The sequence below is a fragment of the Microtus oregoni genome, unplaced genomic scaffold (genome assembly GCF_018167655.1).
Source record: "Microtus oregoni isolate MIOR12 unplaced genomic scaffold, Mior012 000002F_ref0000024, whole genome shotgun sequence".
In the NCBI taxonomy this organism is placed as follows: Eukaryota; Metazoa; Chordata; class Mammalia; order Rodentia; family Cricetidae; genus Microtus; species Microtus oregoni.
In genome coordinates this window covers 7633509-7648677 of record NW_024543061.1, presented here as the reverse complement: position 1 = coordinate 7648677, position 15169 = coordinate 7633509, and the positions used below count along the sequence as shown (strand labels likewise).

At 41.2% G+C, this 15169-nt stretch overlaps 1 protein-coding gene across 1 annotated transcript; it reads left to right on the top strand.

Annotated features, from left to right (window-relative positions):
* Positions 1-331: 331 nt before the first annotated feature.
* Positions 332-1261, top strand: LOC121437765 (putative vomeronasal receptor-like protein 4). The gene has a single exon (XM_041637845.1). The coding sequence runs from the start codon at positions 362-364 to the stop codon at positions 1259-1261; it is 900 nt and encodes a 299-aa protein (XP_041493779.1). The 5' UTR covers positions 332-361.
* The last annotated feature ends 13908 nt before the right edge of the window (positions 1262-15169 follow it).

Genomic DNA, 15169 nt, shown 5'->3' with positions numbered 1-15169 from the left:
ATCACTATTGTTTATGTTTCAAGTATAAAATAAGGCAATAGATTTCTAAGACATGAGGTCCAGATGCAATACAGGAACACAAAGTGTGCATTTTGTATAGGATGTGGCTGGCAGTGCATTTATTACGCACAATATGCTATATATACAAAAACCACATGGAGGTTATAAAGAAATATAGGCCATATACAGTATGGAACAATAAAAATAAAGTGACAGATAAATCAAGAATAGGTAGGTAAAATAGAATGTTGATATAGACATATTGACCAGTGAATCACAAGTTTGATGTATACTCTATAATTTTTCTAGGTATAAGAAATATACTTCCACTATGCTTTTTGGATGATTACACTTTCTACTTATGTCCTCGATAAACGGTGTCCTTTATTTCCAAACTGGACTGGGGGTCCTCGCCAATACATTTCTCTTTCTTTTCTACATTTTTATAATCCTATGTCACAGACCTAAGCCCATGGACCTGATCTCTTGTCAACTGACCTTCATCCACACAATGCTGCTCCTCACTGGAGGGGTTGTTTGGGTTACAGAAATATTTGAGTCGCTGAACATTGAGAATGACGTCAAATGCAAGACAATGTTTTACATACACAGGGTGATGAGAGGCCTCTCCATCTGCATCACCTGCCTCCTGAGTGTGTTCCAGGCTGTCACTATCAGTCCCAGTACCTCTTTCTTGGCAAACTTTAAACTTAAGCTAAAGAAGGACATTATCTATGCTTGCTTCTATATTTGGTCTCTCAATTTGTCATTCAATAGCAACCTGATCATCTATGTCGGTGGTTTTACCAATGTAAGTGAGACCAGTCAGATGAAGGTCACTAAATCCTGCTCACTCTTCCCCACAAACTACATCATCAGGGCACTGATTTTAACAGTGACAACTTCTATGGATATATTTCTTGTAGGAGTTATGCTGACCACAAGTGCATACATGGTGATAATCTTGTTCAGACATCAGAGACAATGCAGGCATCTTCACAGCCTCAGCCACCCAAGATCATCCCCTGAGAAAAAGGCCACCCAGACCATCTTGCTGCTGGTGACTTTCTTTGTGGTCATGTACTGGGTGGACTTCATCATCTCATCCACTGCAGTACTGTTATGGATGTACAACCCAGTCTTCCTGAGTGTTCAGAAGTTTGTGGTGGATGTCTATCCCACAATTACTCCTTTGGTACAAATCAGTTCTGATAACAGAATAATCAATATAGTAAAAAACTTTCGGTCAAAATACCACTAGATTTTTTTAAAAAGGGTATTTTTCTTCTTTAATAAATGTATTTATTTTAATTTATATGAATGTGTGTTGTGCCAGCTTGTGAGCATGTGTGAATTCATGATTCCCAGATGGTCAGAAGATGTCATTCAATTCCCTGTACCTGGAGGTGCAGATGGGTATAGGGAATGATGCTGGTGCAGCACCAATTTTTTTTCTAAAAAATAGACTTTTCTCTAACTGTTTAATAGGCTAACTGTTTAATAGCAAATCAAAATTCTTCATATATTTAAATACAATTTTGTGGTATAACACATTTTTGTGACAGTTGTGCTGCCAAGTGATATAGAGTCTTTTAAGTTCATTGTACACCATAAGCTAAAATTTCTACAGAAATTTTCTTATTCTTTTCTCTTTACTTTATATTATAAATGTACCCTTGATGCTGAGGCTACTCAAATGAAACTGCTTGCTGATATTTACTTTTTTCTCTCTTTTTTTTGGTTTTTCAAGACAGGATTTCTCTGTAGCTTTGGAACTTGTCCTGGAAGTAGCTCTTGTAGACCAGGCAGTCCTTGAACTCACAGAGATCCCCCTGCCTTTGCCCTCCGAGTGCTGGGATTAAAGGCATGTGTCACTATTGCCTGGTGCTAATACTGACTTTTTAAGTTTTTCTTTTGACAATATTTTAATATACTCTCAGTCATCAATAATTGTTTAAATATCTGATTGTAGTTTTAATTCTGCTTCCTAATTATAGTTTCTCTGAATCGATAAAAATAATGTGGGTTTCAATTCCATTTTTCCCTACAGTTACTTAAACACTCTTACATGAAGTTTTCACGTACCTATGTATTCCCACTTCATTCCATCTATGCTTCCTGAAATATTGTTGGCAGATAGAAATAGTTTATACCTACATATATGCTACATAATGCATCTGTGTATTCATGTGTGTGTGTAGGCACAGATTAAGGATGTAGTGAATGTGCATGTGGTGGCCATTGTTGTTGACTGTTGTTCTTCATATGTCATTCTCCTTTAGTTTTGAGGGGGCATCTCTCACTGAGACAAGGGGCTTACCTGATAGGCCAAGATGGTAGCCCCAGGCATTCTTTGGTCTCTGCCACTACAACTCTGGGATTAAAGTGTTCACCACCATGCTCCAGCTTTTTCAACATTATTCTCTGTTTGTAGAAAAGAGGTTTGTTTCATACACTATATGGTGATTAGGGTTCCCTTCCTTCTACCCGTCTGAGTTCTTTTCTACATCCCCTCCAATAACAACCCTAATATAAAACAAAAGTAAGTAGATGAGAAGAGGAAAAAAAAGAGGCAACGAAAAAGCACAAGAAACACATATATACATAGAAACACATATATTTGCACACACAGGAATCTTATAAAAACTGAAGAAACAAAAGTCACAATATAGATGTAAAGGATCTGCAAATATTCTTTTTTTTGATTTAGCATGTTTTTTTTCTTTTTTTTATTGAGAAAAAAAAATTTCCGCCTCCTCCCAGCCAACCACTCCTCCCCCCTCCCCTCACTCCTCTCCCCGTCCCCCCACTCCACTCCTCCTCTCCCCACTCCTCTCCCCCTCCCTCTCCAGTCTGAAGAGCAGTCAGGGTTCCCTGCCCTGTGGAAAGTCCAAAGTCCTCCCCCCTCCATCCTGGTCTTGGAAGGTGAACATCCAAACTGGCTAGGCTCCCACAAAGCCAGAACATGAAGTAGGATCAAAACCCAGTGCCATTGTCCTTGGCTTCTCAGCAGCCCTCATTGTCCGCCATATTCAGAGAGTCTGGTTTTATCCCCTACTTTTTCAGTCACAGTCCAGCTGTCCTTGGTGAGCTCCCAATAGATCAGACCCACTGTCTCCGTGGGTGGATGCACCCCTCTTGGTCCTGACTTCCTTGCTCATCTTCTCCCTCCTTCTGTTCCTCATTGGGACCTTGGGAGTTCAGTCCAGTGCTCCAGTGTGGGTCTCTGTCTCTATCTCCATCCATCGCCAGATGAAGGTTCTATGGTGATATGCAAAATATTCATCAGTATGGCTATAGGATAGGATCATTTCAGGTTCCCCATCTTCAGCTGTCCCAGGAACTAACTGGGGACCTTGCCTTGGGCACCTGGAAGCCCCTCTAGGTCCAAGTCTCTTCCCAACCCTAAGATGGCTCCCTTAATTAAGATATGTGCTTCCCTGCTCCCCTATCCAACCTTCCTTTATCCCAATCATCCCATTTACCCAAGTTCTCCCCCTCCTACCCTTCTCACTTTTCTCTCCCCATCTCCCCTTACACCCCTCCCACCCCACCCTTAAGATCCCGATTTTTTGCTTGGCAATCTTGTCTACTTTCCCTACCCAGGAGGATAGCTATTTGTTTTTCTTTGGGTTCACCTTCTTATTTAGCTTCTTTAGGATATCAAATTATAGACTCACTGACCTTTATTTATGGCTAGAAACAAATTATGAGTGAGTACATCCCATGTTCAACTTTTTGGGTCTGGGTTACCTCACTTAGGATAATATTTTCTATGTCCATCCATTTGCATGCAAAATTTGAGAAGTCATTGTTTTTTACCGCTGAGTAGTACTCTAATGTGTATATATTCCACACTTTCTTCATCCACTCTTCCATTGAAGGACATCTAGGTTGTTTCCAGGTTCTGGCTATTACAAAAAATGCCGCTATGAACATAGTTGAACAAATGCCCTTGTCATATGATCGGGCATCTCTTGGGTATATTCCCAAGAGTGGTATTGCTGGGTCCAGGGGAAGGTTGATCCTGAATTTCCTGAGAAACCGAAACACTGCTTTCCAAAGTGGTTGCACAAGTTTGCATTCCCACCAGCAATGGATGAGGGTACCCCTTCCTCCACAACCTCTCCAGCAGAGGCTATCATTGGTGTTTTTGATTTTAGCCAATCTGGCAGGTGTAAGATGATATCTCAAAGTTGTTTTGATTTGCATTTCCCTGATTGCTAAGGAGGTTGAGCATGACCTTAAGTGTCTTTTGGCCATTTGAACTTCTTCTGTTGAGAATTCTCTGTTCAGATCAGTGCCCCATTTTTTTAATTGGGTTAATTAGCATTTTAAAGTCTAGTTTCTTGAGTTCTTTATATATTTTGGAGATCAGACCTTTGTCTGTTGTGGGGTTGGTGAAGATCTTCTCCCAGTCAGTGGGTTGCCTTTGTGTCTTAGTGACAGTGTCCTTTGCTTTACAGAAGCTTCTCAGTTTTAGTAGATCCCATTTATTCAGTGATGTCCTTAATGTCTGTGCTGCTGGGGTTATACCTAGGAAGCGATCGCCTGTGCCCATCTGTTGTAGGGTACCTCCCAATTTCTCTTCTATCAGGTTCAGTGTGCTCGGACTGATATTGAGGTCTTTCATCCATTTAGACTTGAGTTTTGTGCATGTTGATAGATATGGGTCAATTTTCATTCTTCTACAGGTTGATATCCAGTTGTGCCAGCACCATTTGTTGAAGATGCTTTCTTTCTTCCATTGTATACTTTTAGCTCCTTTCTCGAAAATGAGGTGTTCATAGGTTTGTGGGTTAAAATCCGGGTCTTCTATACGATTCCATTGGTCGACTTCTCTGTTTTTTTTTTATTGAGAAAAGGAGAAAAAAAAACAAGTTTCCACCTCCTCCCAGCTTCCCATTTCCCTCCCCCTCCTCCCCTCCACGCCCCCTCCTCCCACCCTTCTCCCCCTCCCCCCACTCCTTTCCCCCTCCCTTTCCAGTCCAAAGAGCAGTCAGGGTTTTCTGCCCTGTGGTAAGACCTAGGACCTCCCACCTCCGTCCATATCTAGGAAGGTGAACATCCAAACTGGCTGGGCTCCCACAAAGCCATCACATTACGTAGGATCAAACCCCCGTGCCATTGTCCTTTGCGTCTCATCAGCCCTCATAGTTCGCCATGTTCAGAGAGTCCAGTTTTATCCCATGCTTTTTCAGTCACAGTCCAGCTGGTCTTGGTGAGCTCTCAATAGATCAGCTCCACTGTCTCAGTGGGTGGGTGCATCCCTCGTGGTCCCGAGTTCTTTGCTCATGTTCTCCCTCCTTCTGCTCCTCATTGGGACTTTGGGAGCTCAGTCCAGTGCTCCAGTGTGGGTCTCTGTCTCTATCTCCATCCATCACCAGATGAAGGTTCTATGATGATATGCAAGATATTCGTCAGTATTGCTCAAGGATAGGGTCATTTCAGGTTCCCTATTCTCAACTGCCCAAGGAACTAACTGGGGACCTCAGCTTGGGCACCTGGGAGCCCCTCTAGGGTCAGGTCTCTTGCCAACCCTAAAGTGGTTCCCTTAACTAAGAATTGTGGTTCCGTGCTCCCCTGTCCAACCTTCCTTTATCCCAATCCTCCTGCTTTCCCAAGGCCCGACCTCCTTCCCTTCTAACTTTTCTCTCCCCATCTCCCCTTACCCCCAACCCACCCCACCCCAAGATCCCAATTTTCTCCGCGGCAATTTTGTCTACTTCCCTTAGCCAAGAGGATAACTATATGTTTTTCCTTGGGTTCCCCTTGTTACTTAGCTTCTTTAGATTCACCTATTTTAGACTCCGTGACCCTTATTTATGGCTAGAAACCAATTATGAGTGAGTACAACCCATGTTCATCTTTTTGGGTCTGGGATACCTCACTCAGGATAGTGTTTTCTATTTCCATCCATTTGCATGCAAAATTCGAGAAGTCATTGTTTTTTACCGCTGAGTAGTACTCTAATGTGTAGATATTCCATACTTTCTTCATCCATTCTTCCATTGAAGGGCATCTAGGTTGTTTCCAGGTTCTGGCTATTACAAATAATACTGCTATGAACATAGTTGAACAAATGCTTTTGTCATATGATAGGGCATTTCTTGGGTATATTCCCAAGAGTGGTATTGCTGGGTCCAGGGGTAGGTTGATCCCGAATTTCCTAAGAAACCGAAACACTGACTTCCATAGTGGTTGCACAAGATTGCATTCCCACCAGCAATGGATGAGGGTACCCCTTCCTCCACAACCTCTCCAGCAAAGGTTATCGTTGGTGTTTTTGACTTTAGCCATTCTCACAGGTGTAAGATGATATCTCAAAGTTGTTTTGATTTGCATTTCCCTGATTGCTAAGGAAGTTGAGCATGACCTTAAGTGTCTTTTGGCCATTTGAACTTCTTCTGTTGAGAATTCTCTGTTCAGATCAGTGCCCCATTTTTTAATTGGGTTAATTAGCATTTTAAAGTCTAGTTTCTTGAGTTCTCTATATATTTTGGAGATCAGACCTTTGTCTGTTGCAGGGTTGGTGAAGATCTTCTCCCAGTCAGTAGGTTGCCTTTGTGTCTTAGTGACAGTGTCCTTTGCTTTGCAGAAGCTTCTCAGTTTTAGTAGGTCCCATTTATTCAATGTTGCTCTTAATGTCTGTGCTTCTGGGGTTATACATAGGAAGCGATCTCCTGTGCCCATCTGTTGTAGGGTATTTCCCACTTTCTCTTCTATCAGGTTCAGTGTGTTCGGGCTGATATTGAGGTCTTTAATCCATTTGGACATGAGTTTTGTGCACGGTGAAAGATGTGGGTCTATTTTCATTCTTCTACAGGTTGACAGCCAGTTGTGCCAGCACCATTTGTTGAAGATGCTTTCTTTCTTCCATTGTATACTTTTAGCTCCTTTATCAAAAATGAGGTGTTCATAGGTTTGTGGGTTAAAATCCGGGTCTTGTATACGATTCCATTGGTCGACTTCTCTGTTTTTATGCCAGTACCACACTGTTTTCATTACTGTAGCTCTGTAATAGAGTTTGAAGTCAGGGATGGTAATGCCTCCAGAAGATCCTTTATTGTATAGGATTGTTTTGGCTATCCTGGGTTTTTTGTTTTTCCATATAAAGTTGATTATTGTCCTCTCCAGATCTGTGAAGAATTTTGATGGGATCTTGATGGGGATTGCATTGAATCTATAAATTGCCTTAGGTAGAATTGCCATTTTTACTATGTTGATCCTCCCAATCCAAGAGCAAGGTAGATCCATCCATTTTTTGGTATCCTCTACAATTTCACTAAGAGGAAAGTTCATCGCACTAAGTGCCCACTTAAAGAAAACAGAGAAAGCACATATTGAAGACTTAACAGCCCACCTGAAAGCTCTAGAAAAAAAAGAAGCAGATTCACCTAGGAGGAGTAGAAGATTGGAAATAATCAAACTGAGGGCTGAAATCAACAAAATAGAACACAGAAAACAATCCAAAGAATCAATGAAACAAAAAGCTGGTTCCTGGAGAAAATCAACAAGATTGATAAACCCCTAGCCAAACTAATCAAACGGCAGAGAGAGAATACGCAAATTAATAAGATCAGAAATGAAAAGGGGGACATAACCACAGACACAGAGGAAATTCAGAGAATCATCAGATCATATTACAAAAGCCTGTATAACACAAAACTGGAAAATGTAAAAGAAATGGACACTTTTTTAGATAAATACCATATACCAAAGTTACACCAGGACCAGGTGAACAATCTAAACAGACCTGTTGGTCGCGAAGAATTAGAAGCTGTTATCAAAAACCTCCCTACCAAAAAAAGCCCAGGACCAGATGGTTTCAATGCAGAATTCTACCAGAAGTTCCAAGAAGAGCTAATACCCATACTCCTTAATGTATTCCACAATATAGAAATAGAAGGGTCATTACCTAATTCCTTTTATGAAGCTACAGTTACTCTGATACCAAACCACACAAAGACTCAACCAGGAAAGAGAATTACAGGCCAATCTCACTCATGAACATCGACGCAAAAATCCTCAACAAAATACTGGCAAACCAAATCCAAGAACACATTAGGAAAATTATCCATTATGATCAAGTAGGCTTCATTCCTGAGATGCAGGGCTTGTTCAACATATGAAAATCTATCAATGTAATCCAGCATATAAATAAACTGAAGGAAAATAACCATATGATCATCTCATTAGATGCTGAGAAAGCATTCGACAAAATTCAACATCCATTTATGTTAAAAGTCTTGGAGAGATTAGGGATACAAGGGTCATACCTAAATATAATAAAAGCTATATACAGCAAGCCGACAGCTAACATCAAATTAAACGGAGAGAAACTCAAAGCCATCCCGCTTAACTCAGGAACACGACAAGGATGTCCACTCTCTCCATACCTCTTCAATATAGTACTTGAAGTTCTAGCAATAGCAATAAGACAACATAATGGGATCAAGGGGATTCGAATTGGAAAGGAAGAAGTTAAACGTTCGTTATTCGCAGATGATATGATAGTGTACTTAAGCGACCCCCAAAACTCCACCAAAGAACTTTTACAGCTGATAAACAGCTTTAGTAATGTGGCAGGATACAAGATCAACTCCAAAAAATCAGTCGCCCTCTTATACACAAAGGATATGGAAGCAGAGAGGGAAATCAGAGAAGCTTCACCATTCACGATAGCCACAAACAGCATTAAATATCTTGGGGTAAATCTAACCAAGGAAGTGAAAGATCTATTTGACAAGAACTTTAAGGCATTGAAGACTTCTCTGTTTTTATACCAATACCAAGCTGTTTTCAATACTGTAGCTCTGTAGTAGAGTTTGAAGTCAGGGATAGTAATGCCTCCAGAAGTTCCTTTATTATATAAGACTGTTTTGGCTATCCTGGGTTTTTTGTTTTTCCATATAAAGTTGATTATTGTCCTCTCAAGATCTGTGAAGAATTTTGATGGGAGTTTGATGGGGATTGCATTGAATCTATAAATTGCCTTTGGTAGAATTGCCATTTTTACTATGTTGATCCTCCCAATCCAAGAGCAAGGGAGGTCCATCCATTTTTTGGTATCCTCTTCAATTTTTTTCTTCAATTCCTTAAAGTTCTTGTCAAGTAGATCTTTCAATTCCTTAGTTAGAGTTACCCCAAGATATTTTATGCTGTTTGTGTCTATCGTGAAAGGTGATGCTTCTCTGATTTCCCTCTCTGCTTCCCTATCCTTTGTGTATAGGAGGGCGACTGATTTTTTGGAGTTGATCTTGTATCCTGCCACATTACTAAAGCTGTTTATCAGCTGTAAAAGTTCTTTGGTGGAGTTTTTTGGGTTGCTTATGTACACTATCATATCATCTGCAAATAATGAAAGTTTAACATCTTCCTTCCCAATTCGAATCCCCTTTATCCCCTTATGTTGTCTTATTGCTATTGCTAAAACTTCAAGCACTATATTGAAGAGGTTGGAGAGAGTGGACAGCCTTGCCGCATTCCTGATTTTAGTGGGATGGCTTTGAATTTCTCTCCATTTAGTTTGATGTTAGCTGTCGGTTTGCTGTAAATAGGTTTTGTTATATTTAGGTATGACCCTTGTATCCCTAATCTCTCCAAGACTTTTATCATAAAGGGATGTTGAATTTTGTCAAAAGCTTTTTCAGCATCTAATGAAATGATCATATGATTTTTTCTTTCAGTTTATTTATATGATGGATTACATTGGTAGATTTTAGTATGTTGAACCAGCCCTGCATCTCTGGGATGAAGCCTACTTGATCACAGTGGATAATTTTTCTAATGTGTTCTTGAATACAGTTTGCCAGTATTTTGTTGAGGATTTTTGCATCGATGTTCATGAGTGAGATTGGCCTGTAATTCTCTTTCTTGGTTGAGTCTTTGTGTGGTTTTTGTATCAGAGTGACTGTAGCTTCATAAAAGGAATTTGGCAATGACTCTTCTGTTTCTATATTGTGAAAAACCTTAAGGAGTATAAGTATAAGCACTTCTTGGAAGTTCTGGTAGAATTCCGCACTGAAATCATCTGGTCCTGGGCTTTTTTTTGTAGGGAAGTTTTTGATGACAGCTTCTAATTCTTCACGACTAACAGGTCTATTTAGATTGTTCACCTGGTCCTGGTTTAACTTTGGTATATGGAATTTATCTAAAAGCATGTCCATTTCCTTTACATTTTCCAGTTTTGTGGCATACAGTCTAGTGTAGTAAGATCTAATGATTCTTTGAATTTCCTCTGTGTCTGTGGTTATGTCCCCCTTTTCATTTCTGATCTTATTAATTTGCAAATTCTCTCTCTGCCGTTTGATTAGTTTGGATAGGGGTTTATCAATCTTGTTCATTTTCTCCAGGAACCAGTTTTTTGTTTCATTGATTCTTTGGATTGTTTTCTGTGTTTCTATTTTGTTGATTTCAGCCCTCAGTTTGATTATTTCCAGTCTTCTACTCCTCCTAGGTGAGTCTGCTTCTTTTTTTTCTAGAGCTTTCTTGTGGGCTGTTAAGTATCCAATGTGTGATTTCTCTGTTTTCTTTAGGTGGGCACTTAGTGCTATGAACTTTCCTCTCAGGACTGCTTTCATTGTGTCCCATAAGTTTGAATAGGTTGTTTCTTTATTTTCATTGAATTCATGGAAGACTTCGATTTCTCTCTTTATTTCTTCCTTGATCCAGGTGTGGTTCAGAAGTTGACTGTTCAGTTTCCATGAGTTTGTAGGCTTTCTGGGGGTAGCATTGTTGTTGAATTCTAACTTTAATCCATGGTGATCTGATAAGACGCAGGAGGTTACGAATATTTTTTTGTAACTGTGGAAGTTTGCTTTGTTACCGAGTATGTGGTCAATTTTCAAGAAGGTTCCATGAGCTGCAGAGAAGAAGGTATATTCTTTCCTATTTGGGTGGAATATTCTATAGATGTCTTTTAAGTCCATTTGATTCATTACCTCCATTAATTCTCTTATTTCTCTGTTAGGTTTCTGTCTGATTGACCTGTCCATTGGTGAGAGAGGAGTGTTGAAGTCTCCTACTTTTAGTGTGTACCATTTGATGGCAGCCTTGAGTTTTAGTAATGTTTCTTTTACGTACGTGGGTGCTTTTATATTAGGGGCATAGATGTTCCGGATTGAGACTTCATCCTGATGAATTGTTCCTGTTATGAGTATAAAATGTCCCTCTCTATCTCTTCTGATTGATTTAAGTTTAAAGTCAACTTTGTTAGGAATTAGTATGGCCACACCTACTTGTTTCTTGGGTCCATTTGCTTGATAAGCCTTTTCCCAGCCCTTTACTCTGAGTAGGTGCCTGTCTTTCTGGTTGAGGTGTGTTTCTTGTAAACAGCAGAATGTTGGATCCTGTTTTCTTATCCAATCTTTTAGCCTGTGCCTTTTTATAGGTGAGTTGAGTCCATTGACATTAAGTGATATTAATGACCAGTGGTTGTTAACTCCGGTCACTTTTTTAGTCGTAGAGTTTGTGTGTTTCCCTTCTTTGAGTTGTGCTGGTAAAGGGTCTCTAGATGTTTGAGTTATTGTGGTCATTGTTGGACTCCTTGGTTTGTGATTTTCCTTCTATTACTTTCTGTAATGCTGGATTTGTGGCTACGTATTCTTTAAATTTGTTTTTATCCTGGAAAATTTCGTTTTCTCTATTTATAGTGAACGAAAGCTTGGCTGGATATAGTAGTCTGGGTTTGCATCCATGGTCTCTTAGTTTCTGAAGTACATCTATCCAGGACCTTCTGGCTTTCATGATTTCCATAGAGAAGTCAGGTGTAAGTCTGATAGGTTTACCCTTATAAGTAACTTGACCCTTTTCCTTTGCAGCTCTTAATATTCTTTCTTTATTCTGTATGTTTTGTGTTTTGATTATGATATGGAGAGAAGATGTTTTTGTTTGGTCCAGTCTATTCGGTGTTCTTTATGCTTCTTGAACCTTCAAAGGAATATCTTTCTTTAGGCTGGGAAAGTTTTCTTCTATAATTTTATTAAATATATTTTCTGGACCATTGAGCTGTACTTCTTCTCCTTCTTCTATCCCCATTATTCTTAGGTTTGGTCTTTTTATTGTGTCCCAGATTTCCTGAATGTTTTGTGGTGAGAATTTGTTAGTTTTGCTGTTTTCTTTGATCAGTGTGTTTATTTTCTCTATGGTATCTTCAGTGTCTGACATTCTTTCTTCTACCTCTTGTAATCTGTTGTTAGTACTTGTCTCTGTAGTTCCTGTTGGTTTACTCAGATTTTCCATCTCCATCCTTCCCTCAGTTTGTGTTTTCTTCATTGCTTCCATTTCATTCTTCAAGTCTTGAACCACTTCCCTAACCTGTTTGATTGCTTTTTCTTGTTTCTCTTGGTTTTCTTGCGTGTCTTTGAGTGATTTATTCATTTCCTCTACCTTTTTGTTTGTAATCTCTAATTGTTTATGGCAGTTTTCCACCTCTTGTTTAAGGTCCTCTATTATTTTCATATAGTTCACTTTTGAGTCGATTTCTTCTAATTCTTTTGGAGTAGGGTGTACAATTCTTCTTATTTCGGAATCCCTGGATTCTGGTGGTGTCATGTTGCCTTTCAGGTTGTTGGAGGAATTCTTGCATTGGCGCCTTCCCATCTCTTCCTTCAAATGGAGCCAGGAGAGGCCTGGTGTCTTGGTCCAGTCTTTGCTGTGATTGACTCTCTGGGTGTATCTCTTCAGTGTAGAAGCAGGAACCGTTCCCATCCAGATGAACTCCTCAGCACCAAAACATGGACGCCTGGTAGTCCAATGACCCGAGTACAAAAGGGGGAACTTGGGGGGCAGGGTGGGGACGAGTAGAACACAGGACACCCTGCCGCACAGGCTGAAGGTGCATGTGCTTCCTTACCGGGGGTCCTTGAGGCCTGCCCCTTAGGTAGGCTCTCACTGCTCTGGGTGGGTAGCCTTAGTGTAGGAGCAGAAAACTGTTGCTGAGCAAAGGACCTTGCAGAAAACGAAGACTTGGGGGGGGGGGGTCGTGTGTAAGAAAGACAGCCCTGCAGAAGGAGCTGGGGAAGGGGGCTTTGTGCTCTCTTCCGGGACAATCCGCCCCTGGATAGCACACACTCACCCGTCCAGATGGGATTCCTCAGCAACTAAACAGGGCCACCCGGTAGCCCAATGATCGAGGGACAAAAGGATGAATGGAGCAAGGTGGGGGGGGGTGGTATCCAGAAGAGCACAGGAGAGCCTGGCGCATGCACAAGCTGAAGGTGCCCGGTCTCCCTTACAGGGGACCCTGAGGCCTGCCCGGTAGGTAGGCACTCACCACTCTGGGAGGGTAGCCTTAGTGTAGGAGCTTAAAACTGTTCTTGAGCACTGGTCCTAGCATACAGCTTGGCAGGGTTGGGGAGGGGTGCTGGGGGGCTGGGTAGTGCGAAAGAAAGACAGCCCTGCAGAAGGAGCTGGGGGAGGGGGGTTTGTGCTCTCTTCCGGGAAAATCCACCCCTGGATAGCACACACTCACCCGTCCAGATGGAATTCCTCAGCAACTAAACAGGGCTGCCCAGTAGCCCAATGATCCAGGGACAAAAGGATGAATGGAGCAAGGGGGGGGCGGTATTCAGAAGAGCACAGGAAGCCTGGCGCATGCACGAGCTGAAGGTGCCCGGGCTCCCTTACAGGGGACCCTGAGGCCTGCCCGGTAGGTAGGCACTCACCGCTCTGGGTGGGTAGCCTTAGTGTAGGAGCTTAAAACTAGGATCTGCAAATATTCTATTGAGATTGTTTGGTGCTGATTATCTACTTCAGTGCATGGGAACTAGCCTTTAGAGTGGTTTATTTCCCTAGTGAGGCTCCCTTGAAGGAACTAATGTTTCATTTGTAAGGAGCTATCAAACGGAGATAACTTCCAGGTTAGGATTGTCATTCTGTGTCAACTACTCTCAGCTCTAAGACACCACGTAGTGCAGACCTGTGCAGTGCCTGTGCATGCTGCCACAGTTTCTGAATTTATATGTGTGTTGGTGTGGTGTGTTTAGAAGGTGTGGGAGCCCATGTGTGACTCAGTTTTCATTTGAAGTCAATTCTGACTTATAATGTCATTTAAATTCAAACTTGCCTGCTTTGCCTGCTCCAGCATCCTTGAGGGCTATGAGAAAGTTCTGATTAAGCACATGAGAAAGAGCATTTTGTCCATCAGAAGAGGACACACTATCTAGAAGAAAGAATATCACTAATGTATAACCTTAGGAACATCAAGACAGAATTTGACACTGCTTAAAACAGGACAGGAATGGTCTTGTGGTTAGATACTGACCGTCTGTGCTGTTCTTTGTTCTGTTTTGTATATACGCAGGCTCTGAAATAAACTTGTGGCTGTGCAGAATAAGCTGGCAGTCCCCCAAATATATCCTCTGCTTTCTGTCACAATGTCTTCCAATCTGACAGTTTCTTAATCTTTGCACCCCTTCCCTGAATCCCAAAACTGATGTTGTTGGAGTAGTCTCTGATAAGAAGACCTTGTTTTCTTGGTGTCCTTATCCCTCCGGCTCTTATTCTCTTTCCACCTCCTCTTCAACAGAGCTCCCTGAGTCCTGAGGGTAAAGATTTGAAGAAGATATCACATGTAGTACTGAGTGTTTTAGGTCTCACTCTTCATATTGACTGGATGTGATCCTCCATATTTGTTCCCATGTGCTCCCAGAGGAAGCTTCTCTGATGATGACTGAAAAAAGCACTAATCTGTGAGTATAGCAGAATGCCATTAGGAGTCATTTTGTTGCTATTTTATTATAGCAGAATGTAGAAATTCTGCTGTATTTGGTTTTCCCCCAGGCTTCTGACCTATCTGATCTCTGTTTTTTTTATCCACCCAAGCAGTGTCAAGAATGGATTTCATCTCATGGAGTGCACGCTTTAAATCAAAGCAGATATTGGTTGGTTATTTATACAAGCTTAGTGCCACTGTTGCAGCAGCATATCTTGGAGGCAGGCAGGGCACTGTAGCTTGAAGGGTTTGTAGCTAGGTTGGTGTGCAGAGCACACTCCAGAATGATGAACACTAAACCATAGGGGTGAAGGTTCTAGATAGGCACCAGCTCAAATTTTCAGTGTTCAATGATTTGTGCAGGGTATTGTCTTCAGCAATAAGGCCTTACCACCAATTTGTGGAGAGGAACCAATAAATATCCTTGGTGATATCCTGGCTTTTGGGGGGTTT